The sequence below is a fragment of the Stegostoma tigrinum genome, chromosome 11 (genome assembly GCF_030684315.1).
Source record: "Stegostoma tigrinum isolate sSteTig4 chromosome 11, sSteTig4.hap1, whole genome shotgun sequence".
Lineage (NCBI taxonomy): Eukaryota > Metazoa > Chordata > Chondrichthyes > Orectolobiformes > Stegostomatidae > Stegostoma > Stegostoma tigrinum.
In genome coordinates this window covers 73,734,814-73,760,527 of record NC_081364.1, presented here as the reverse complement: position 1 = coordinate 73,760,527, position 25,714 = coordinate 73,734,814, and the positions used below count along the sequence as shown (strand labels likewise).

At 40.1% G+C, this 25,714-nt stretch overlaps 1 protein-coding gene across 2 annotated transcripts in view; it reads left to right on the top strand.

Annotated features, from left to right (window-relative positions):
• LOC132210129 (MOG interacting and ectopic P-granules protein 1-like) overlaps nucleotides 1–25,714 on the top strand; it is a 52,323-nt gene that overhangs the window by 12,391 nt on the left and 14,218 nt on the right. The window contains exons 1-8 of one of the 2 annotated variants that reach the window (XM_059649559.1): nucleotides 7,949–10,108; nucleotides 12,366–12,443; nucleotides 16,817–16,885; nucleotides 18,290–18,370; nucleotides 20,721–20,798; nucleotides 23,063–23,140; nucleotides 23,974–24,054; nucleotides 25,108–25,194. In XM_059649559.1, coding sequence (XP_059505542.1) covers nucleotides 9,918–10,108; nucleotides 12,366–12,443; nucleotides 16,817–16,885; nucleotides 18,290–18,370; nucleotides 20,721–20,798; nucleotides 23,063–23,140; nucleotides 23,974–24,054; nucleotides 25,108–25,194 — 743 coding nt within the window. In that variant the 5' untranslated portion in view covers nucleotides 7,949–9,917. Of the gene's footprint in view, nucleotides 1–2,364; nucleotides 2,565–7,948; nucleotides 10,109–12,365; nucleotides 12,444–16,816; nucleotides 16,886–18,289; nucleotides 18,371–20,720; nucleotides 20,799–23,062; nucleotides 23,141–23,973; nucleotides 24,055–25,107; nucleotides 25,195–25,714 lie in introns of those variants that run through there. The other variant, XM_059649558.1, reaches the window with a different exon arrangement.

Below are 25,714 nucleotides of genomic sequence, written 5' to 3'. Positions count from 1 at the left end.
CAGTTTTGATTTATCGCCGCAAAAACTGTGCGTTGAGGGACCGTGATTTACTGCGCTCGATTGTATTTTTTTTCCTTTTTGCTGGCATTGTGAAAACTTGTGAAAACTGGAGGGCACATCCTTCCATAGATATCCTGCCCTTTCTTCTGTTACACCGTGCAATGAATGGGAAGGAAAAGAGCGGGAAGAATGATTAGGAAGTAAATTTGAGTAGGGGAGCTGATAGCCTTTTACCACAACAGCAGAACAGATGGAAGGAATGAGTAGTAGGGTGAGAGAGAAAGGAACAGAGATTTCACCATTAAAAATGTTGAAGGCAATGTATTGACAGCTGGTAGCCTTTATTTTAGTAATGTATTGCAAACATTCAATAGTTTTGCTCTTTTAATATTTAAACATGGACATTACATAATTTCTCTTACTGAGATTGTCATCATGGTCATAAAACATCAATTTATTTTTAATGTTATTTGTCTTACTGGATCAAAATATGATGACACATAAACAATTTGAGCTTCAAAATCTCCCCTTCCCCTACCGCATCCCAATACCAGCCCACCTGGTCCCCGCCTCCCTAACCTGTTCTTCCTCTCACCTATCCCCTCCTCCCACCCCAAGCAACACACCCATTTTCTTCTGTCTAACCTCATCCCACCCCCTTGACCTATTCGACCTCCCCAGCCTGACCTATCCCCTCCCTACCTCCCCACCTACAATCACTTCTACTGACTCCATTCCTGCCTCGAAACTTGTCTGTCTCCTCTCCACCTATATTCTCCTCTACCCATCTTCGATCCGCCTCCCCCTCTCTCCCCATTTATTTCAGAACCCTCTCCCCCTCCCCCTTTTCTGATGGAGGGTCCAGGCCCGAAACGTCAGCTTTTATGCTCCAAAGATGCTGCCTGGCCTGCTGTGTTCATCCAGCTCCACACTTTGTTATCTTTGTTTGAAGGTTATGCTTTTCTGCAGTCATGCTTTTTTATACTTGTGTGGGGTAAAGTTCTTAAAACGGCAACTTCATTTAATTGAAACACATTTTGTACAATTTTCTATTACTTGGAACAAGTCTTGGAAATACATTTCCTGTGAATACAGACGATTCATAATTCTGACAGAACCGGCCAGCTACTCTGGCAAAGTTGAGAGGTTCACATTGGATTTCAAATTTCAAATCAGGCTCCTTCAAGAGTGCTCCAATTCCCTCCTTTGCTGACATGCTCCACCCGGACCCCTGCCCAATCCCAAAGGTATATTCATCTGCTGACATGAAGGAAAGTGAATTTGATATAGGGGTGCTTGATGTGATTTGAACTATGAAGTTCTTTGTGAGAGTTCTTAATTTCTTTTGCACACTCCACAGTATCAAGTATGATAAACCTTAGGCAGCACATTGGAAGAAACCTTGCATGACACGAGTTGTGGAACAAAAAAAACAGAGGTTTCCTTTTTCTTCAGTTTCTCCCTCCTTCTATTTTCCGCCAAGTCAGCAAACATTTTACACCTCTCTGCTTTCCTTGCAGTTATGTAAGCTTGCTTTCAAGAGTAATTAGATTCCTCAAAACAATATTGTTCAGAAATGTGAAGTCAGTGATATTGTTAGCAGAGAATTCAAACAGGATTGAAGCCAGACTGTCATGTTTCCTGGTGAGGTTCTGTTTCCTGTTGCTTGCTGTGGCCTCGAGCTGTAGACAGAAGTTGCTGCACATAATTCCACATTTTGTCTGTTGTGGAAACTTTCTGGCCCGTCTGATGACTGGATTAAAGTAGAAATTGAGAAATAGTGGGTAGTCAGCTGAAGGGATTTAATATTAAATGTTTATTTACTTAAAATGATGGTTTAATATTCTTGAGATCGATACAAAATAACTCCAAGGCTCAAATTTCTGTTTTGTCTGAATCTAGCTGGCCATGTTTCTGTGATGATGTTTTGACTTTAACTTTGTGTTTTTTTTAATGGTTCAAGCAATACATGAAGTGACCAGCTGCTTTATCATTGGATTGAACATATTGTATCTCCTCATCAATGGTATTCCCCTCCAACCCTTCAATGCTCATATCTTTGCACTTCTAATTCCGGCCACTTTGATCTTGCCTGCATGCTTGATCTTCTTTATTCTGTCATTGGTGTGTTCAGCTACCCAGTTCTGGGACACTGTTCCAAAACATCTCCTCTTTGTCCTCAAAACCAATCTTTCTGACCAAGCTTTTGGTGACCTGCCCTAGTTTTAGCTTCATGAATCTTGGAGCGATTTTTAAATGATTATGTAAATGTGAAGCATTTTGAAATATTTCTACCATGTCAGAGATCGATACAAATAAACGTTCCTGCATCACATTTACTTTTTAAATTTGTATGCTCTGTAGGCATCAGGAGATGAGCTTCCATCCCATCTCACTGTCGATACCTCCAACGTTCAAATTCTTAACTCTGAGACCTCAAAAAGACTCGTCGAAAATTTTGTAATCGCTCTCATGAACAAGGAGCGTTTCTACATCCGCACATTCTTTTCGACATACAAAGCATATACCACTGCTGAAAGTGTGTTGTACATCCTCCTGGACAAGTGAGCATAAATCTTATGAGCATCTCCTTTGTTTAATGGTAATCATAGAAAAGTATGTTCTGTTGAGTAATTTTTGTTATTAATCCTTCTGGCAAGGAATCGCTGAAACTAGCCATATGGAAACAACTCTCAGTAAACTGAGAATCTCCATCCAACCCTCAGTAAGGGAGACTATTTTTTGTTCATTGAAGACACGAACTTACCTGCACCCCAATCCCTTGGACATTAAGCTCTGCAAATTTGGGCTTTAACTTTCATCCAGTTTCATCAGAAAAGTCCACATTTTTTAAAGTATTCTGGAGGATTTTATCCTCCACACAGATGGTTTTATCCTCCACCTTCTGCCCAAAAGGTCCAGATTCAAATTCTATCTCCTATGTCATGTGTCATAATAAGTTTGAATAACTTGATTAAAAGTAATTAGACTTGAAATCCTTCATAAAGAGAGACTGCAGTGGGACTGATGAGCTTGTTTGTTTACCACAAGGCAAAGCAGTCCTTCAGCTCTCCTGTTTTGTGGCCCCATCGCTTTCCAATATCCCTGATCCCAAATGGTGGCACAAATCATGTTTAAGCACCCGGCTAGTGATTTGGGACAGAAGTGAATAAAACATACTCACAAAACATAATGCTGAGACAGGTGCCAATGTATTTTTGATTATTTTTCCGCAATAATGAAGCGATCGAGAACCAGTACAATACAACGATTAAAAAGTGTGGTGAATGTATTAGGACAATGTCTAGACCTTGGTATTAAAGATAAACAGTGACGTTGACTTCCTTCAATGCTTTTTATGTAGTTTGGAGCTTCCTACAACTATGTTTGGAATGTTTAAGTTTCTGCATGTAGTGAATGGAAAAATGTTATTTTTCTGTAATAACAAAGTGTGGAGCTGGATGAACACAGCAGGCTAAGCAGCATCTTAGGAGCACACACGCTGAGTGTCAGGCCGAGACCTAGCTTTTGTGCTCCGAACATGCTGCTTGGCCTGCTGTGTTCATCCAGTTCCACACTTTGTTAATTCGATTCTCCAGCATCTGCAGTTCCCATTATCTCTGATCAATTGTCTGTAAGTCTGTGTTGGGCATAACAATCAAAGTTTGGAAGCTGAGTTCAGGGTGAGGAACCTTCATTGCAAAACTGAAATGTTGGTCAAATGAATGTCTGCTTCCAACTGAAATATGCAGGAATACCGCAATTCTGTAATAATGGGTGAAATGTTTTTCAAATGACATCAGTGATGGTTTCTCTTGTCACCTCAGTTTTTATACATTAGTTTTTTGCATGTTGGGTGAGCATTGAACAGTTTATGTACTTCACAAATGGTGTTTTGGGGTAACTTATCAAAACATAGTTCGGAGACAAAGCGATTCTCACCACTGCTGACCTTCAATTGATGTACCTCTGACATTAGAGGGATATCCCTGGGCAGGAAAAGTTTCCCAAATGTGCTATGGTTATAAAATTTGAGAAAATCAGCAAATAACCAGAGATTATTAGATTTTTCTTCAAAGCAGTAAGCTAATGAGCTGGCTTGCATGAACCCAATGGGTTGCAGAAGTCGATCCAGCTGGACCTTTCAAAAGTGAATTTGGGTTTCTCTTTTTGCCTGTTGCCAAAATATTCTCTTTCTTTGCCCAAGTAAATAAATCTTCCAGCAGAATAATTCCAGCAATAAGCTTCTGAGTTTTTAAAAAAAGATGACCCATACTTGCCGTAGAATTTGAAACATCACAGCTCACTCATGTGTCTCACGTTATCTCTCAGAGGTGAGATAGTGGACAACAATTCTTCGCAGGTTATTACTTTCTTATTTGCTTTTGTGTTAGGCCGGTGGTCATCTTAGATGATGGTATTCTTTTAAAGGTAAAGCGAAAATTTCGTAAAACCAAGGAATCTCAGTAAACTGTGGTTTGTTGAAATTTGAGGAGTTTGGTTCTCATTAAACTCTAAGGTAGCTGTGGTTAAGACAATCATCTGTTATATTTACTGTCTCCTCCTTTCACAATGTAGCTGTTTATTACTTTGGCTGCTTAGATCTCTAACTTGTCCATTGTCTTATGGTGAAAGTCTCCATCTGCAGGGAGATTCTTGGAGTTTTTAAAAAGTCAGCAACAAAATGGCTTCCATGCCGTTCAAAAGTTCAAACCCATTTTACCAATTGGACAGATTTGGTGTTTAAGATTAGTGTTTGAGCCAACCATTTTAATTCGGCTAAAAGATCATAATAATTCAACGGATGTTTATAGCATCCGTTCACCTTACACGCACCCTACATTTCAAAATTTTCCTTTATCCGTGGTGAAAGGGAGAAACAGTCTGACTAGTTGCTACAGTTATTTTGGTGTTCTGTAATTAGATCCAGGGAATTCATCCCTTTTAACGTGAGTGTTCTCATTTACTGAGGTTTTTATTTGAGACAGAGAATTAACTTGAGTTCAAAATGGTTAGGATCGTATCGTATGAGTATAATTTTAAAAATCTGTTCCTGCCCAAGTTTTCCAAGTGTTGACGATCAGTCCATGACTTCTGAAGGAATGAATTGATGACTGACAGATTTGGTGATGTGACAAATATGGGCTAAAAAATTAACCTTAGAGGACTTCGGAATACTGCAGAGAAATATAGGTTTAGCAAGTAGTCAACGATCTGACAAACAGAGTTGTATGTGGGTAAATTTGAAGTCCATTTTGGCAGAAAGAATAGCAGTTTTGTTTTTATTGAAGGAGATTGCATTGCTCTGAGATAGAGTGGAATCTGGGTATCCTCGTGCATGAATCACAAAATGATCATGTACAGACACATTAAGTAATTTTGAAAGCAATTAAATGTTTTCATTTTATCATGAGGGAATTTAAGCACAAAATTAGGGATCATTGGTGAGCCCATGCCTTGAATGATTTTCTTTGTATTGGTCAGTGCATTTCAAGGATGGAAGTAAATATATTAGAGGCAGTTCAGAGCAGGTTTACCAGAATAATACCGAGACTAAATGATTTGTCTTACAAGGAAAATTTGCACAGGCAAGGCTTGCATCAGTTGGTGTTTAGGGAAGGAAGAGGCAACGTGATTGAAACAAAAAAAACCTGAGCATTTGTACAGGGTAGACATGGAGACCATGTTTCCTCTTACAGAAGAGACGAGAATGAAGGGTGAGTGTCTAAAGGTCAGTGGTTGTCAATTTAAAACAGTGATTTTTAAAAAATCTCTCAAAATGTAGGTATTCTTTGGAGTTTTCTTCCAGAAAAGATGGTAAAAGCAGAGCTCTGGAATATTGTAAATGCAAAGATAAACAGATACTTGTTGAGGGAGATAAGGTGAAAGGTCATTAGGAGAGGCAGGAATGCAGATTTGACGTTACGATCAGATGAGACGGAACCACATTGAATGCTTTACTCTTCTCTGTTTGTATGGGAAGTGGCAGGTATGCTGTAAAATGCCAAATTGGATTTTCAGTGCAAAGTTTTAACAAACTCGGTAATCAAGGCTTCAAATGCTGAAATCCTGACCCTTCAGATGTTTTTCAGCGGCTGAATGCAAATTGCAGATTCAAGCTTGTTTAAAATCACTTAGTTTGTGCTGTATGACCAGTTGCAGATATGGAAGCTTTGACACCTCAGTGGCAGAAGAGATTCCAGTAATCGATTCAGTGAGCACAAAGTAAGCTTTAGTCTTAAGTGTGACTTAATTAAGTTTCATCCAAAATACAACAATGTTAAAAAAACCTGCTGGCACTTCCTGTAAGATCTGTGGAGGGCCTTCCTCCCACAGCAATGCAGCAAACACTGGACAGCAGCAGTCATACTAACGAAGTTGCTTGATTGTATCAAAAATCTACACAGATTTTGTTTGTTTGAAAAGAAAAGTTGTATCAACAGAAAAGATCCAAAAGTGTTGAGTGAAAAATTGCTGATCCATTCACTATTCAGACCTCCATTTGTCGCCAAACATTTAGATAGCTGAATTCTGAATTAAGGATACAACATGTCAACGAATTGAGGTTCCTACCTCCTCCCCTTCCCTCAGTCTGCCTGTGCTGTCTTTCAAATCTCCTGTGAAGGTTTTGAAGAAAAACCTACTCCCAGTACATCTGGAGTGTGATCTATTTTATAAAAACAGTTGACCAAAGAATGAAAGAGAGGCAGAGCTGCAATCTTTTCTTTGCTGTCATTACGGTTGGTATTGCTGAGCTTATGCAAAAGAGATTTGCAGGCCAATATTCACTGTAGGAGTTGGGAAGCTCCAATATTTGCCAGAGAGACAGACATGTGCAGCTGTCAGCTGGTGACTTAATTCATGCCCAGTGAGTCATTAAACCTGCTACTTTGCCCACCGCTGACAACACAGTATAATGGTGCAGAAGAGAGTTCAGCTTTCCTCATGAACTCCCCTCCACTTTGCCAAGAATCTCATGTCTCAGGCGAAGGCCAGTTGACTTGGGACATTCAGCCCTGTATGTAGAGACAGTATCTGAAGTTCTTCACTGGAAAGTTGGTTGCCCTTCTATATTTGGGCCTGGAGCTCATTGTTTGAGATATTTTTAGACTTTGCAACAAATATACAATGTTGAAGAAATGGATTTGTTGCATCCTTTTGTCTCTCTCTCTCTCTCTCTCTTTCCTTCCACACTCCAATCTCACGGTCTTATCCTGTAAACTATCGTTCACGGTTTTGGGGAGACCAATCATCATATTCTGTAGTTGCGTCTTGAGCTGCTGTTACAAAATTAGCTGTCAATGGCACGAAATGCCAACTCAATGTCTTTCAGGTGTGTGGAGATAATTTTCTTGTGGATGTGGATGTTTGCTCAAATTTAATTGATAACACTTTTAGGACCATTTGCAGATCACCTGAAAGTGCAAACTACAAGGTAGATGGGAAACCTTGCACTCTAAAATCTGTCATGAAAGAGTAAATTTGAATACAATAAGTGGTGAAGGTTTTGCTTTATTCAGAGTACAAGGAATACAAAGGAAACTGCCGATGAGCTAAGAATTACTGGGTACAAGTGTTTGTTTAAAATGACATTCTTCACAACTAATTTCAGCAGCGGAAACAATGCTAACATTCCGAGCTGTGAGGAGCTTGAAAATCCAATTCCTCCAGAGACAGTTGCAGAGATCAGAAAGTAAGTATTGATCCAATGTGTGAGGAAATGATGCTTTAATCAGAATACAACTATGTGAGGGGCAACCGCTGGAGGCCGCCATTTTCAGGAACATTATTTAGAGACTTTCTCCTGAAACTTAGCAGCATCTGTGGAGAGAAAGCAGAGTGGGCATTTTGAGTTGAGGTTCCCCTGTTCAGATCTTCGCATCTCTGAAGACGTGTCGCTTGGCTCAACTTGAACTCTGTTTTCTGTCTGTAGATGCTGCAAAACCTGTTGAGTTTCTCCAGCAATGTCTGCTTTTCTTTCAGCTTGTCGGCTTCTGTAGTTTGTTCTTTTACATTAAAGAAACAGTTGGCTGTTGTTCTAAAATTTGCTCTGTTCTTAGTGTTGTAAAAAGAAATTTTAGATGGAAGTTCGTGGTTCATGCTGCAGGCCTTCTGCTGGAACTGAAACCTGAAGGCCTTGGCCGATTCCAGCGGTGACCAATAAAGAGATTATTGCCGGGTTACTCACCAGTTGACGGTTTGACTCAGTTTTGACAGCTGCTAGTCCAGTGAAAGGGATGGCAGATCAGCACCTTTCTCAGCCCGACTGTTAATGCTGATTGTCACTGAGGTTGTGTAAGTGGGCGCCATCAGGAAAATGAGGGAGGCAGTCCTTAGATGTCAGGGAGAGCCCAGGTGAAAAAGAGAACTGGTCCATGTCACATAGCTTTGCAATGTGTAGGTGGTAAACTCCCTCCCTGCCATTTTCCTAATCCTCCCACCTCCCATTTAATTGTCAGCGAATGATTGGCCATGCATTAACACACAGTCTTTAATGGAATATTTCTTTTCCAAACATTGGACTGTGCACTGCTGGTAAATATATTGAAAAACTTGACTCTCTAACTCTGTTTGCAGTGTTATTACATGTCCCACCTCCCCGCATCGCCCAAAAAAACCCCAGACCATTGTGCTTTGAGAACTTGTGTGAAAGTGGAATTTCCTTCTTCCTTGCAACTCCCCCAGCTTCTCTTCCAGACTCAACTCCTGTCACTTGCAAACCACCTGTTAGAGCTTGGAAGGGAAAAACAAATCTTGATCTATTGTAGTTACATACATCAGAAATGTTGCCTGTTTAACAAATCCAGTTGAATAGGACTTGAGAGGGCTTGTCATCTGAAGAGTGGTTGAGGGTTTTGGTTCAGTTTAGGATGGAGTATAGAAGGATGGGAGGGAATTTCATTGGCACTTACAGAATACTGAGAGGCCTGGAAGGATTGTACATGGAACAGAGAAGATGTTTCCACTAGGAGGAGAGATTAGGACATGCGGGCACAGTCGCGGAGTGAAGAGGCCAACCTTTAGAACTAAGGTAAGAAAGAATTTCTTCAGTCAGGGAGTGGTTAATCTGAGGAAAACATTGCAGGAAGCCGATGTCAATAGGACTATTTAAGATAGAGAGAGAGATGGGTTCTTGATTAATAAGGGGATCAAGGGTTTCAGAAGAAGGCTGGCGATTGGGCTTCAGAAACATCACAGCCAGAATTGAATGGCAAAGCAGACTGAGGAGGTCGAATGAGCTAATTCTGCCCCTAAATCGTATGGTCTTATGGATTTGACACTAAATATTTCAATGGTCCTTTTGTGAGGAAGCCACTTCTGGGTGCAAGTGCTTGTTTAAAATGTCTTTAATTTTTGCCTTCTATAGTCAGGAAGTCAAATGCAATGTTGGCATTTATTGTGAAAAGACATGAATCTAAAAACAGGGCTGTACCTCTGAGGCTTTATAAGGCTCTGGTCAGGCCATACTTGGAGTACTGTGTGCAGAGTTGTGCCCCATATCTCAGGAAGGATGTACTGTCCCTGGAACGGGTTCAGAGGAGGTTCACGAGAATGGTCCAGGGAATGGAAACCTTAAAATATGAGGAATGGTTGATGACTCTGAGACTGTACTCATTGGAGTTTAGAAGGATGAGGGGTGATCTAATTGAAACTTTCAGAATACTGAATGACCTGGACAGAATGGTTGTTGGGAAGATGCTTCCATTGGTCGGAGAGATGAGGCCCTGAGGGCACAGCCTTAGAATGAAGACAAGACCTTTTAAATTGGAGATTTGCAGAAACTTCTTCAGCCAGAGAGTTTTGAATCTGTGAAATTCACTGCCACAGAAGGCTGTGGAGGCCAGGAAATTTAAATCTGAGACAGACAGGTGCCTGATTATCATGGGGATCAAGGGCTATGGGGAGAGAGCAGGAGAATGGGGTTGAGGAACTTATCAGCCATGACTAAATGGCAGAACAGACTCAATGGGCCGAATGGCCTAATTTCTGCACCTATGTCTTACGGTTTTGTGGCCTTAAATAATTGCAGGTCTAAAACCTTTGACAGCCCAAACTCTGAGAAAGATGAAGAACCAAGTTCACCAAAAGAGACAGCAACAATTTCAAAGTAAGTTTCATCCTTCTGTGCTTCATTCGTAATACATACCATGAAAAGAAATTGCTGTGAATATAGTAGCTCTTGAAAGATTATATCGCCATTCGAGACAATAAAAATCACATTAAAGAAACAGCTTTAATCCCTCCGAGGCCATTGCCAGTAGTTAAATCAATGACACATTTCAGCCTTTGATCCATAGAAAACATTCAAAAATGTTCAGTGAAAATTTGATTGGCCCTCAACATCCAGACCTTGGTGGTCTAACTTGCAACAATGCTAAACTGCGAAACCTCCCACCTCCCGTCAAATGCACCAGCCGATGTAACTGGAGTGACCTACATATTTTCTCTGAAAATTTGGAAAGCAAACCATCTAGTGTAGTCATTCATCTGGACTTTGACCTAATGAGGACTTGAAATACAGAGCATTTTGGGATTCAAAATTTATTTTCAATGTTTACAAGTCATTTGTAGATGCAAATCCTTTCCTTAATTTGTGCTTAATGAGCACTTGCAGTTGCAGATATTTTGGCCGTATAGATTGTCGGGTGGGTGGGAATCAAAGTTTGCCAGGCATCTGTGTAACCATGAGGAAGCAAGTTTGATCAGAAATACTTTTGATGTGTTTTAATTCTGCAACATTTGGAATGCAGCAGTGTGAAAAGGGAACGATGGAGAATCATTGATTTCTAAACTTATTGTGCAATGTAATGAATGCCACTCCAGACTATGGCAGTCACATTAAAGTGTCTGCTGGACTGCTTTCCTAGAAAATTCATGGTAGAGACATTTGCCTTAAATGATAGCATCACCATTGAAGCATCCAAAACACTGAGATGGGAAATTGTTTTCAGATCAATATTGAGGTTATATTTCTGGACAATGTGGCTCTGGTAAAAATACTAAAGCAATGAGTTAATCTCCTCTACCCAACCTCAGCACTTCTCTGTGTTCCTCCTTCCTGCTCAGCTACACCCTCCCCACAAACTTCCTCCAAGTTCATTGAAGTGTCCTCCAAACGTCTGTGACATTTGAAGAAATATGTCTTCAATTAAGAATGTGACCTGCTCCCCGTGTCCGAGCCTTGGTATTTCTCCCATACAATATTGCCATTGAATAATTTGCATTTTTAATTATCTAAGTTGGCCATCTGCCATTTGTATCCATGGGGTCAGGCAGAGACCTGGAATTAATCCTGAGTTTATTCCGTCCAGGTCTTTAAGGAAACTCAGAACTGTTAAAGGAGCAGGAAAGAAAAATGATTTTTTTTTCAGCAAAACAGTCACTGGTGACTAATCTGACCTTAAGCTTCAGTGAATTTGAGCAATGACAAATTCCTACATCAGTGCTCCGAATCAAACTATGAGTTACAAGCTGTGCTTGTGAGGGTTGAATTGTCAATAGTCTGTAAAGAGCTTGAGTTTCTTTGTCAGAGATGAGGAAGTTAAACTTAAATCCTCTCTTTTGGGATGTTTATTGTCTGTCCCAGTGCAGAGGTTCTTTATTTGTCCTCTTTACTCCTCATCTACCCACTGGCTCCCCCTCACTGCCAAAATAAGATAAGAGTGCCAGTAATTAAAAATGTGATCATGTACACAAGTAAAATGATTTATTTGGTGTTTTGTGACCAGTTGCAGCTGTGAAAATGTTGACATTGTCACACTCTGTAGTGGTTGGAAACCTAAGTTTGTCAGAAACTGAAGGAGTAATTAACAAGTAAATTTGATGTGATGACAGATTAAACCTGTTGTTCAGTATTTGGGATCTAATACTGTGAAAGGAAACTGTTGGGATTTGCTGTAAGATTATGTCAGGGTTGCCTCAGGAAGATACACCAATTGGCAGTGCAGTGAGCACCAATCCAGACAATAGCAATCACATGAAGCAACTGCTTCACTGCTTCTGCAATGTTTGGCTTACTTTAAGAGATGGAATAATGTTGAATTAGCATAAAGCATTCCAAGCTTTTCAACGGTAGACTGAATTTTGCTTGTCTTTCAGTATCAAGTTCTTGCACAGCGCAGAAACGGCTTTCAACAAGGGTGAAATACTGAAGAAATGGTTTTCTCTTCTTTTTGCCCTGCTCTGTCTCTTCCAACCCCCACCCCAGCACTGCCTCAGTATGAAGGCCTGTGGGCATCCTGTGGAAGTCAAAAGAACCGCTCTCTCAAGACTGTGATTTTTTGTTGTTGAATTGGGTTGGATTTAATTCTGGACAAGTTTGCCTGTTCTAAATGACTTAATTTGTTCTCTTTGATCAATTGCAGTTCTGGAAATGTTGACAGTGCAAATGGTGAGGAAAATGGAAGTTGTGGTTCTTCAGGATCAAGCGAAATAATTGCTGAGTAAGTTTAATTGCATGCATGACAAAGTGAATCATTATTCAGAATATGACAAAGCTGTAGGAAATAGCTGGGGAGCTAGCAGTTTGTGCAATGTTATACAGCCATCAAATGGTAATAGCCCATAAACAATGATTTGATGTTTGTACCAGCTCTCAAAGAGGGACTTGCCTACGTTCACTCCTAAGTCCTTTTACTGTGTAACACTGCGAAACCTCTCCTTTCGAAAATTCTAGTTCACTTTTGAAGACCTCAATTGAAGCTGCATCCACCACACTATTCGGCAGAGCTTTCCAGTTCCTGAATAGGCTATTGAAAAAAAAAATTCCTTGTCACCATTGGTTCTTTTTGCTGATCATCTTAAATCAGTGTCCTTTTCTCCTTAAGCCTTCTGTCACAAGGCACCGATTGTTCTTATCCATTCTAACCAAATCCCTTATGATTTTGAACACTTTTAAAATCACTTCTTAGTTTTCTCCAAGAGCAGCCTGAGCTTCTTCAGCCTGTCCACAGGGCTGTCTAGTTTGTCATCTCTGGTAATATTTTTTGTGAATGTTTTGTGCACCCTGTCAAATCCCTTCCTGAAATGTGGTTGGTAAATACCAGAGTTGAGGGCATATCAGGAGTTTTTTTTATAATGATTTGTCAGAACATATTTGTTTTTCATACAATGCTCCAATTTTTAAAGTTCAGAATCCTGATGATATCTTCAACCTGCACTACCACTTCTATAATTATTGTGCACACACATACACACACACACGATCGATCAAATATCAGACATGGATCATTTCAGGAAGCACCATATCACAAGATATTTATTTTGGCTCCAGAAGCGAGGAAGGAACAATCCAGAATAATTTTGATTTGGAGGAGGTCCAACTTCAAAAGGAGCAAGAAGGCGTTTGCAGCAAGTAAATTTCAACACAAGTTTAGGCAAAACTGCAATGAAACAGCAGTCTGTCTTACAGCAGGAGGTTGTTTAGTGACAGTCTCAGAGTGTTCCCACAAGCAGGAGAGAGTGGCAAATGGTACAAATGATGAGGATTATTGATAACCCCAATGTGTACAGAGTTAAATATAGGTACTTCAGAAGGGAAGTGTAGAAGGAAAGGAGACTGGCAAACATTTTCAGGTGCCTTGCAGCATTCAGTAATCTCTTGCTAAATGTGGATTTGCATGCATAAGAGATTTCAAGGACCCACAAAATATTGTGCCATATTAATGCAGTCAGAATGATTTCACGGGCAATACACAACTGTTCTAATTTTCAAAATGAAAAGAAAAGAGACGTGGAAATCCAGTGTGTGACGTTCATTCTGCTTCCCCGACATTTACATTAGATTTTATTTTCTCGAAGATGAACTTGTAACTATTTTGGGCTCTCCCATTTCCTGCAGGAATCCTTGACAACATCCTGTGATGAACTTGTTTGTTTACAACAAGGCAAAGCAGTCCTTCAGTTCTCCTGTTTTGTGCCCCTATCCCCTTCCAATATCCCTGATCCCAAATGGTGGCACAAATCATGATTAAGCACCCCGCTAGTGGTTTGGGACAAAAGTGAATAAAACATACTCACAAAACATAATACAGAGACAGGTGGCAAAGTATTTTTGATTAATTTTTCGCAATAATGAAATGATTTTGACCCAGTACAACACAAAGTTTAATAAGTGCGGTGAATGTGTTAGGACAATGACTAGACCTTGAGATTAAGGATAAAATGTAACGTTGACTTGCTTCAATGCTTTTTATGTAGTTTGGAGCTTCCTGAAACAATGTTTGGGATGTCTAAGTTTCTGCATGTAGTGAATGGAAGAGTGCTATTTTAATTGAACAAAATCTATCAATTTCTGTAAGTCTGTGTTGGGCATAACAATAAAAGTTTGGAAGCTGAATGCAGTATGAGGAGCCTTTTTGCAAAACTGAAATGTTGGTCAAATGAATGTCTGTTTACCACTGAAATATGCAGGAGTACCGCAATTCTGTAATAATGGGTTGCATATTTTTCAAATGGCATTAGTGATGGTTTCTCTTGTCACCTCAGTTTTTTTTAATACATTAGTTTTCTGAATGTCGGTGAGTATTTAACAGCTTATGCAATTCACAAATGGTTTTTTGGGGTAACTGATCAAAACTCAGTTCAGAGACAAAGCGATTCTCACCACTGCTGACCTTCAATTGATGTGCCTCTGACATTATAGGGATATCCCTGGGTAGGAAAAGTTTCACAAATGTGCTATGCTTATAAAATTTGAGAAGATCAGCAAATAACCAGAGGTGATTAGATTTTTCTTCAAAGCAGTAAGCTAATGAGCTGGCTTTCATGAACCCAATGGATTGCAGAAATGATCCAGCTGGTCCTTTCAAAAGTGAATTTGGGTTTCTCTTTTTGCCTGTGGCCAAAATATTCTCTTTCTTTGCCCAAGTAAATAAATGTTCCAGCAGAATAATTCCAGCAATAAGCTTTTGAGTTTTAAAGAAAAAGATGACCCATACTTGCCCTTGAATTTTAAACATGACAGCTCACTCATGTGTCTCACATTATCTCTCAGAGGTTCAATAGTGCATAAAGATTCTTCGCAGGTTATTACTTTTTTATTTGCTTTTGTGTTGTGCCTGTAGTCATCTTAGATGATGGTATTCCTTTAAAGGTCAAGCGAAAAAATTTGTAAAACGAAGGAATCTCAGCAAAATGTGGTTTGTTGAAATTTGAGGAGGTTGGTTCTCATTAAGCTCTGAGATAGTTCTGGTTCAGACAATCATCTGTTATATTTACTATCTCCTCCTTTCACAGTGTAACTGTTTATTACTTTGGCTGCTTAGATCACTGACTTGTCTATTGTCTTTTGGTGAATGTTTCCATTTGCAGGGAGATCCTTGCGAGTTTTTAAAAAGTCAACAACAAAATGGCTTCCATGCCATTCAAAAGTTCAAACCCATTTTACCAATTGGACAGATTTTGTGTTTAAGATTAGTGTTTGAGCCAACCATTTTAATTCGGCTAAAAGATCATCATAATTCAACGGATGCTAATAGTATCCATTCACCTTACACACATCCTACATTTCAAGATTTTCCTATATCCGTAGTGAAAGGGAGAAACAGGCTGACTCAATGCTACAGTTATTTTAGTTTTCTGTAATTAGATCCAAGGAATTCATCCCTTTTTGCATGAGTGTTCTCATTTACTTAGGTGTTTATTTGAGACAGAGAATTAACTGGAGCTCAAAATTGTTCGGATCACATAATTTCAATATAATTTTAATAATCTGTTTCTGGCCAAGTTTTTGAAGTATTGACGAACAGTCGATGACTTACGAAGGAATGAATTTATGTCTGACAGATGTGCTGAAGAGACAAAGATGCATTAAAAAATTAACCTCAGAGGACATTGGAATACTGCAGAGAAAGAGAGGTTGAGCAAGTAGTCAAAGATCTGACCAAGGCAGTTGTACATGGGTAAATTTGAAGTCCATTTTGGCAGGAAGCATAGCAGTTTTTTTTTGTTGAAGGAGATTGCATAGCTCTGAGATACAGTGGATTCTGGGTATCCTCATGCATGAATCACAAATTGCTTATGTACAGATACATTAAGTAATTAGGAAAGCAAATAAATGTTTTCATTTTATCATGAAGGAACTTAAACACAAAATTAGGGATCACTGGTGAGCCCATATCTTGAATGTTTTTCTTTGTGGTGGTCAGCCTTATTTAAGGATGGAAGTAAATATATGAGAGGCAGTTCAGAACAGGTTTACCAGAATAATACCGAGACTAAGTGACTTGCCTCACAAGGAAAATTTGTACAGACAAGGCTTGCATCAGTCGTTGTTTAGGGCGGAAGGCGCAATGTGATTGAAAGAAAAAAACCTGAGCATTTGTACAGGGTAGATATGCAGACGGTGTTTCCTCTTACAGAAGAGACTGGAATGAAGGGTGAGTGTCTAAAATTCAGTGGTTGTCAACTTAAAACAGTGGTTTTTAAAAATATCTCAAAATGTGGGTATTCTTTTAAGTTTTCTTCCTGAAAAGATGGTAAAAGCAGAGCGCTGGAATACTGTAAATGCAAAGATAAATAGATACTTGTTGAGAGCAAAGGAGTGAAAGGTCACTCAGATAGGCAGGAATGTAGATTTGAAGTTACGATCAGATGAGACAGAACCACATTGAATGTTTTACTCTTCTCTGTTGTATGGGATGTGGCAGGTATGCTGTAAAATGCCAAATTGGAGTTTCAATGCAAAGTATTAACAAACTCGGTAATCAAGGCTTCAAATGCCGAAATCCCAAACCTTCAGATGTTTTTCAGTGGCTGAATGCAAATTGTAGATTCAAGCTTGTTGAAAATCACTGAGTTTGTGCTGTCTGACCAGTTGCAGATATGGAAGCTTTGACACCTCAGAGGCAGAAGAGATTCCAGTAATCGATTCAGTGAGCACAAAGTAAGCTTTAGTCTAATGTGTGACTTAATTAAGTTTCATCCAAAATACAACAATGTTAAAAAACCTGCTGGCACTTCCTGTAAGATCTGTGGAGGGCCTTCCTCCCACAGCAATGCAGCAAACACTAGACAGCAGCAGTCACATTAACAAAGTTGCTTGATTGTATCAAAAATCTACACAGATTTTGTTTGTTTAAAAAGAAAAGCTGTATCAACAGAAAAGATCCAAAAGTGTTCAGTGAAAAAAAATTGCTCATCCATTCACTATTCAGATCTTCATTTGTCGCCAAACATTTAGATAGCTGAACTCTGAATTAAGGATACAACATGTTGAAGAATTGAGGTTCCTACCTCATCCCCTACCCTCAGTCTGCCTGTGGTGTCTTTCAAATCTCCTGTGAAGGTTTTGAAGAAAAACCCACTGCTGTCCATGAACACACTAAATCTGGAGGGTGATCTTTCTTCATAAAAACAGTTGACAAAATGATGAAATAGAGGCAGAGCTGCAATCTTTTCTTTGCTGTCATTACAATTGTCATTGCCGAGCTTATAGAAAAGAGATTTGCAGGCCAATGTCCACTGCGGGAGTTGAGGAACTCTAATATTTACCAGAGAGACAGACAGACGCAAGTGGCTGTCAGCTGGTGACGTGATTCATGCCCAGTGAGTCATTAAACCACCTACTTTGCCCACCTCTGACAATACAGTATAATGGTGCAGAAGAGAGTTCAGCTTTCCTCCTGAACTCCCATCCACTTTGCCAAGAATTTCATGTCTCAGGCCAAGGCCAGTTGACTTGAGACATTCAGCCCTGTACGTAGAGACGCTGTCTGAAGTTATTCACTGGAAAGTTGGTTGCCTTTCTATATTTGGGCCTGGAGCTCATTGTTTGAGATATTTTTAGACTTTGCAACAAATATAAAATGTTTCAGAAATGGATTTGTTGCATCCTTCTCCCTCCCTCTCTCTCTCTCTTTACTTCCACACTCCAGTCTCATGGTCTTATCTTGCAAACTACCGTTGGGGGTTTCGGGGAGACCAATGACCATATTCTGTAGTTGCGTCTTGACCCGTTGTTAGAAAATTAGCTGTCAATGGCACAAAATGCCGACTCAATGTCTTTCAGGTGTATGGAGATAATTTTCTGGTGGATGTGGATGTTTGCTCAAATTTACTTGATAACACTTTTCAGACCATTTGCAGATCACCTGAAAGTGCAAACTACAAGGTAGATGGGAGACCGTGCACTCTAAAATCTGTCATGAAAGAGTAAGTTTGAATACAATAAGTGGTTAAGGTTTTGCTTTATTCAGAGTACAAGGAATACAAAGGAAACTGCCGATGAGCTAAGAATTACTGGGTACAAGTATTTGTTTAAAATGACATTCTTCACAACTAATTTCAGCAGCGGAAACAATGATAACATTCCGAGCTGTGAGGAGCTTGAAAATCCAATTTGTCCAGAGACAATTGCTGAGATCAGAAAGTAAGTATTGATCCAATGTGTGAGGAAATGATGCTATAATCGGAATACAACTATGTGAAGGGCAATTGCTGGAGGTCTGGCATTTTCCGGAGCATTACGTAGAGGCTATCTCCCGAAACTTAGCAGCATCTGTGGAGAGAAAGCAGAGTAGACGCTTTGAGTTAAGGTTCCCCTGTTCAGAACTTCACATCTCTGATGAAGTGTCACCTGGCTTCACTTGAACTCTGTTTTCTGTCTGCAGATGCTGCAAAACCTGTTGAGTTTCTCCAGAAACATCTGCTTTTCTTTCAGGTTGTCTGTGTCCGTAGTTTGTTTTTTTTACATTAAAGAAACAGTTGGCTGTTGTTCTAATATTTGCTCTGTTCCGAGTGTTGTAAAAAGAAATTTTAGATGGAAGCTTGTGGTTCTTGCTGCAGGCCATCTGCTGGATCTGAAACCTGGAGGCCTTGGCCGATTCCAGCGGTGACCAATACAGAGATTGCGGCCGGCGTTACTCACCAGTTGACGGTTTGGCTCAGTTTTGACAGCTGCTAGTCCAGTGAAGGGGATGGCAGATCAGCATGTTTCTCAGCCCAACTGTTAGTGCTGATTGTCACTGAGGTTGTGTAAGTGGGCACCATCAGGGAAATGAGGGAGGCCGTCCTTAGAAGTCAAGGAGAGTCCAGGTGTCAAAGAGAACTGGCCCATGTCAATTTGGCTTTGCAATGTGTTGGTGGCAAACTCCCTCCCTGCCATTATCCTAATCCTCTCACCTCCAATTTAATTGCCAGTGAATAATTGGGCATGCATTACACACGGTCTTTAATAGAATGTTTCTTTTCCAAACATGGGACTGTGCAATGCAGATAAAAGTATTGAAAAACTTGACTCTCCAACTCTCTGCTTTCCAGTGTTATTACATGCCCCACCTCCCACCATTGCCCAAAAATAAACAGACCGTGGTGTTCAGAAAACTTGTGTGAAAGTTGAAATTCCTTCTTCCTTGCAGCTTCCCCCAGCTACTCTTCCAGACTTAATCACAATCACTTGTATACCACCAGTTAAAACTTGGAGGGGGAAAAACAAATCACGATCTATTGTAGTTGCGTACATCAAAAAATGTTGCCTGTTTAACAAATCCAGTTGATAAGCACTTGAAAACCTGAGCGGGCTTGTCATCTGCAGAGTGGTTGAGGTTTTTGGTTCTGTACAGGATGGAGTTTAGAAGGATGGGAGGGAATTTCATTGAAACTTACAGCATACTGAGAGGCCTGGAATGATTGCACGTGGAACGGAGAAGATGCTTCCACGAGTAGGAGAGATTAGGACATGCGGGCACAGTCATGGAGTGAAGAGACCAACCATTAGAACTCAGGTCAGAAAGAATTTCTTCAGTCAAGGAGTGGCTAATCTGAGGAAAACCTTGCAGAAAGCCATGGAGGCCAAGTCATTAGGTCTATTTAAGATAGAGAGAGAGAAGGGTACTTGATTAATAAGAGGATCAAGGTTTCGAGAAGAAGGCTGGAAGTTGGGCTTGAGAAAGATCTCAGCCAGAATCGAATGGCAAAACAGACTCAGTAGGCCGAATGAGCTATTTATGCCCCCATATCTTATGGTCTTATGGATTCCACATGAAATTTTTCAATGTTCATTTTGTAAGGAAGCCATTTCTGGGTGCAAGTGCTTGTTTATAATGTCTTTAATTTTTGCCTTATATAGTCAGGAAGGCAAATGAAATGTTGGCATTTATTTTGAAAGGACTTGAATGCAACAGCAGGGCTGTACCTCTGAGGCTTTATAAGGCTCTGGTCAGGCCATACTTGGAGTACTGCGTACAGACTTGGGCCCCCTATCTCAGGAAGAATGCACTGTCCCTGGAATGGGTTCAGAGGAGGTACATGAGAATGGTCCAGGGAATGGAAAGCTTAAAATATGAGGAACGTTTGAGGACTCTGAGACTATACTCATTGGAGATTAGATGGATGAGGGGTATCTAATTGAAACTTTCAGAATACTGAATGGCCTGGACAGAGTGGATGTTGGGAAGATGGTTTCATTGGTAGGAGAGACTAGGACCCAAGGGCCCACATTTAGAATAAAGAGGAGATCTTTTCAATTGGAGATTTGGAGAAACTTCTTCAGCCAGAGAGTGTTGAATCTGTGAAATTCACTGCCACAGAAGGCTGTGGGGGCCAGGTCATTGAGTACATTTAAAACTGAGACAGATTATCAAGGGGATTAAGGGTTATGGGGAGAAAGCAGGAGAATGGTGTTGATGAACTTATCACCCATGACTGAATGGCAGAACAGACTCAATGGGCCGAATGGCCTAATTTCTGCTCCAGTGTCTTATGGTCTTAACTAATTGCAGGTCCAAAACCTTTGACAGCCCAAACTCTGATAAAGCTGAAGAACCAAGTTCACCAAAAGCGATGGCAGAAATTTCAAAGTAAGCTTCATCCTTCTGTGCTTCATTCATAGTACATAACATGAAAAGAAATTGCTGTGAATATAGTAGCTCTTGAAAGATTATGTCGTCATTTAAGATGGAAAAAATCACATTAAAGAAACAGCTTTATTCCCTCTGAGGCCATTGACAGTAATTAAGTCAATGACACATTTCAGCCTTTGATCGACAGAAGTCATTTAAAAATGTTCAGTGAAAAATTGATTGGCCCTCAACATCCAGACCTTGGTGGTCTAACTTGCAACAATGCTAAACTGTGAAACCTCCCACCTCCTGTCAAATGCACCAGCCTATGTAACTGGAGTGTCCTACATATTTTCTCTGAAAATTTGGAAAGCAAACCATCTAGTGTAGTCATTCATCTGGACTTTGACTGAACGAGGACTTGAAATACATAGCATTTTGGGATTCAAAATTTATTTTCAATGTTTACAAGTCAGTTGTAGATGCAGATCCTTTCCTTAATTTGTGCTTAATGAGCACTTGCAGCAGCAGATATTTTGGCCGTATAGATTGTCGGGTGGGTGGGAATCAAAGTTTGCCAGGCATCTGTGTAACCAAGAGGAAGCAAGGTTGATCGGAAATAATTTTGATATGTTTTCATTATGCTGCATTTGGAATGCAGCAGTGTGAAAAGGGAATGATGGAGAATCATTGATTTCTTCAAAATTTTTGTTGCAATGTGATGAATGCCACTCCAGACTATAGCACTCACATTAAAGTGTCTGCTGGGCTGCCTCCCGAGAAAATTTATAACAGAGACAGTTGTCTTAAATGATAGCATCACCGTTGAAGCATCCAAAACACTTAGATGGGAAATTGTTTTCAGATCAATATTAGGTTATATTTCTGGACAATGTGGCTCTGGTAAAAATACTAAAGAAATGGGTTCATCTCCTCTACTCCACCTCAGCACTTCTCTTTGTTCCGCTTTCCTGCTTCAGCTGCACCCTCCCCACAAACTTCCTCCAAGTTCATTGAAGTGTCCTCCAAACGTCTGTGACATTTGAAGAAATATGTCTTCAATTAAGAATGTGACCTGCTCCCCATGTCCGAGCCTTGGTATTTCTCCCATACAATGTTGCCATTGAATAATTTGCATTTTGAATTATCTAAGTTGGCCATCTGCCATTTGTATCCATGGGGTCAGGCAGAGACCTGGAATTAATCCTGAGTTTATTCCGTCCAGGTCTTTAATGAAACTCAGAACTGTTAAAGGAGCAGGAAAGAAAAATGATTTTTTTTCAGCAAAACAGCCAATGGTGACTAATCTGACATTCAGCTTCAGTGAATTTGAGCAATGACAAATTCCGACATCAGTGCTCCGAATCAAACTATGAGTAACAAGCTGTGCTTGTGAGGGTTGAATTGTCAATAGTCTGTAAAGAGCTTGTGTTTCTTTTTCAGAGATGAGGAAGTTAAACTTAAATCCTCTCTTTTGGGATGTTTATTGTCTGTCCCAGTGCAGACGTTCTTTATTTGACATCTTCACTCCTCATCTACCCACTGGCTCCCCCACAGACAAAAATCCCAATGTTGATAAGAGTGCCAGAAATTAAAATTGTGATCATATGCACAAGTAAAGTGATTTATTTGGTGTTTTGTGACCAGTTGCAGCTGTGAAAATGTTGACATGTCACACTGTGTAGAGGGTGGAAACCTAAGTTTGTCAGAAACTGAAAGAGTAATTGACAAGTAAATTTGATGTGACGACAGATTAAACCTGTTGTATGGTATTTGGAATCTAATACTGTGAAAGGAAACTGTTGGGATTTGCTGTAAGATTATGTCAGGGTTGCCTCAGGAAGATACCCCAATTGGCAGTGCAGTAAGCACCAATCCAGACAATAGCAATCACATGAAGCAACTGCTTGACTGCTTCTGCAATGTTTGGCTTATTTTGAGAGATGGGATAATGTTGAATTGGCATAAAGCTTTCAAAGCTTTTCAATGGTAGATTGAATTTTGCTTGTCTTTCAGTATCAAGTTCTTGCACAGCGCAGGAACGGCTTTCAACAAGGGTGAAATACTGAAGAAATGGTTTTCTCTCCTCATTGCCCTGCTCTGTCTCTTCCAACCCCCACCCCAGCACTGCCTCAGTATGAAGGCCTGTGGGCATCCTGTGGAAGTCCAAAGAACCCCTCTCTCAAGACTGTGATTTTTTGTTGTTGAATTGAGTTGGATTTAATTCTGGACGAGTTTGCCTATTCCAAATGACTTAATTTGTCCTCTTTGATCAATTGCAGTTCTGGAAATGTTGACAGTGCAAATGGTGAGGAAAATGCAGGTTGTGGTTCTTCAGGATCAAGCGAAATAATTGCTCAGTAAGTTTAATTGCATGCATGACAAAGTGAATCATTATTCAGAATATGACAAAGCTGTAGGAAATAGCTGGGGAGCTAGCAGTTTGTGCAATGTTGTACAGCCATCAATTGGTAATAGCCCAGAGACAATGATTTGATAATGTTTGTACCAGCACTCAAAGAGGAACTTGCTTACGTTCGCTCCTAAGTCCTTTTACTGTGTAACACTGCGAAACCTCTCCTTTAGAAAATTGTAGTTCACTTTTGAAGACCTCAATTGAAGCTGCATCCACCACACTATTAGGCAGAGCTTTCCAGTTCCTAGTGATGCTATTTAAAAAAGAATTCCTTGTCACCATTGGTTCTTCTTGCTGATCATCATAAATCAGTGTCCTTTTCTTCTTCAGCCCTCTGTCACAAGGAACCGATTGTTCTTATCCATTCTAACCAAATCCCTCATGATTTTGAACACTTTTAAAATCACTTCTTAGTCTTCTCCAAGAGCAGCCCGAGCTTCTTCAGCCTCTCCACAGGGCTGTCTAGTTTGTCATCTCTGGTAATATTTTTGTGAATGTTTTGTGCACCCTCTCAAATCCCTTCCTGAAGTGTGGTTGATAAATACCAGAGTTGAGGGCAAATCAAGAGTTTTTTTTTAATCATAATTTGTCTGAATGTACTTGTTTTTCATACAATGCTCCAATTTTTAAAGTTCAGAATCCTGATGATATCTTCAACCTGCACTACCACTTCCATAATTATTGTGCACACACATACACACACACACGATCGATCAAATATCAGACATGGATCATTTCAGGAAGCACCATATCACAAGATATTTATTCTGGTTCCAGAAAAGAGGAAGGAACAATCCAGAATAATTTTGATTTGGAGGAGGTCCAACTTCAAAAGGAGCAAGAAGGCGTTTGCAGCAAGTAAGTTTGAACACAATTTTAGGCAAAACTACAATGAAACAATAGTCCGTCTGACAGCAGGAGGTTGTTTAGTGACAGTGTCAGAATGTTTCCACAAGCAGGAAAGAGTGGCAAATGGTACAAATGATGAGGATTATTGATGACCCCAATGTGTACCGAGTTAATTATAAGTAGTTCAGAAAGGAAGTGTTGAACTCAATGATACCGGCAGCTAATATTAAAAGGGAATCCGAATGTCGTCCTCCATTGTGAGCAGTGAAAGGGTAGCGAAAGTGGGGCTAATGATCATAAATCCACTGTTTAATCTTCACAGACGTAAGGGCCTGGCTGAGATACTATTCAGAAGAAGTTGATGTCCAATTCACGATGAAAACTAAATAGTTGAGACAAGGATGAGCTGAGGTTAGACAGCATTTTAGAAATGTGAAAATTAAACAACTGCAGATGCTGGAAATCTGAAACGAAAATGGAAATTGCTGGAAAAGCTAAGCAGGTCTGGCAGCATCTGTGGCGAGAAAGCAGAGTTAACATTTTTGAGTAATTTGAACCACTGAGCTTTTACAGCAATTTCTGCTTTGATTAGAATGGCTGGTTGTCCTTGGTGTTGGGAACTCAGAAGGAAGTGAATTGCAGACAACTGAGGATACTGAGAAAGAAAAAAATAGCTTGAGGCTGCAGTGGCACTTTGCACAACAACCTAATGCTGTTTGAATGCAGGGGTGGTATCAGAGGACTGGAGGATTACAACATGTACTGTGTTTATGTTCAAAAGTGTGTGGATAAATCCAGCAACTAGATTCATCTTATTGGTGGGACAGCATCACAGGAACTGTAATCCCAGTCTCAAGCAAGAATACTTGGGGAGCATATGGGCTAACATTTTATGCTGACTCAGAAATCTTCACCATCTGGTGTGTAACCTGTTTAATAAAACCATCTGATGGAGGCTTGTAATTCTGAATCTTCAATTTTCATGGGTATTTTAATGGATTTAACTGAAGATGAAAGGGTTTGCTTGATGTGTTTTAAATTGTTCTTCATGTTCAATTGCAGCTGTGAAAGCGTTGAGTCCGAACACTGTCCGAATTCTGATGAAATTCAGAATTTAAGTTCACCGGAGAAGGGAGCGACAGTCAAGAAGTGAGTTTGATCCAAAATGTGACCATATTATGCTTCATTTGCAATACAGTAGTGTGTAAAGGGAATGGCTGGAGAGCTGGTGGCCATAGGTTGGATAATCAGAAATCTCTTCATGAAGGCAGAGATGTTTCCATGCTGTATGACTCTGTAAGACATACCACAGAAACAAAAACACGGATATCATTCCAGATCATGGCACATGGATGAAGAAACAGCTTCTGAGTTCTTTGCCTATTCTCTCCCTAATTCTGAGGGACAAGCAATAGAAAGCACAAGCAGCAGTTGCGTGTGAAGGTGTTGAGTTTATCTCAGACTGAAATTTCTGGACTAATAGCAAATGTAAGCTATTGAAGAAGTGGCTTCACTCCTTGCACCTACTCCTTTCCCCTGTTACCACCAGCCACCACCACTGCTGGCGAGCTGCTTAGGCCCTCAAGGGCATTTCTGGTAAACTTCCTGAGGAAATTTAAAGAACGTATTCACTATGTTATGCAGTTTTACATTTCGAGTGTGACCTTGT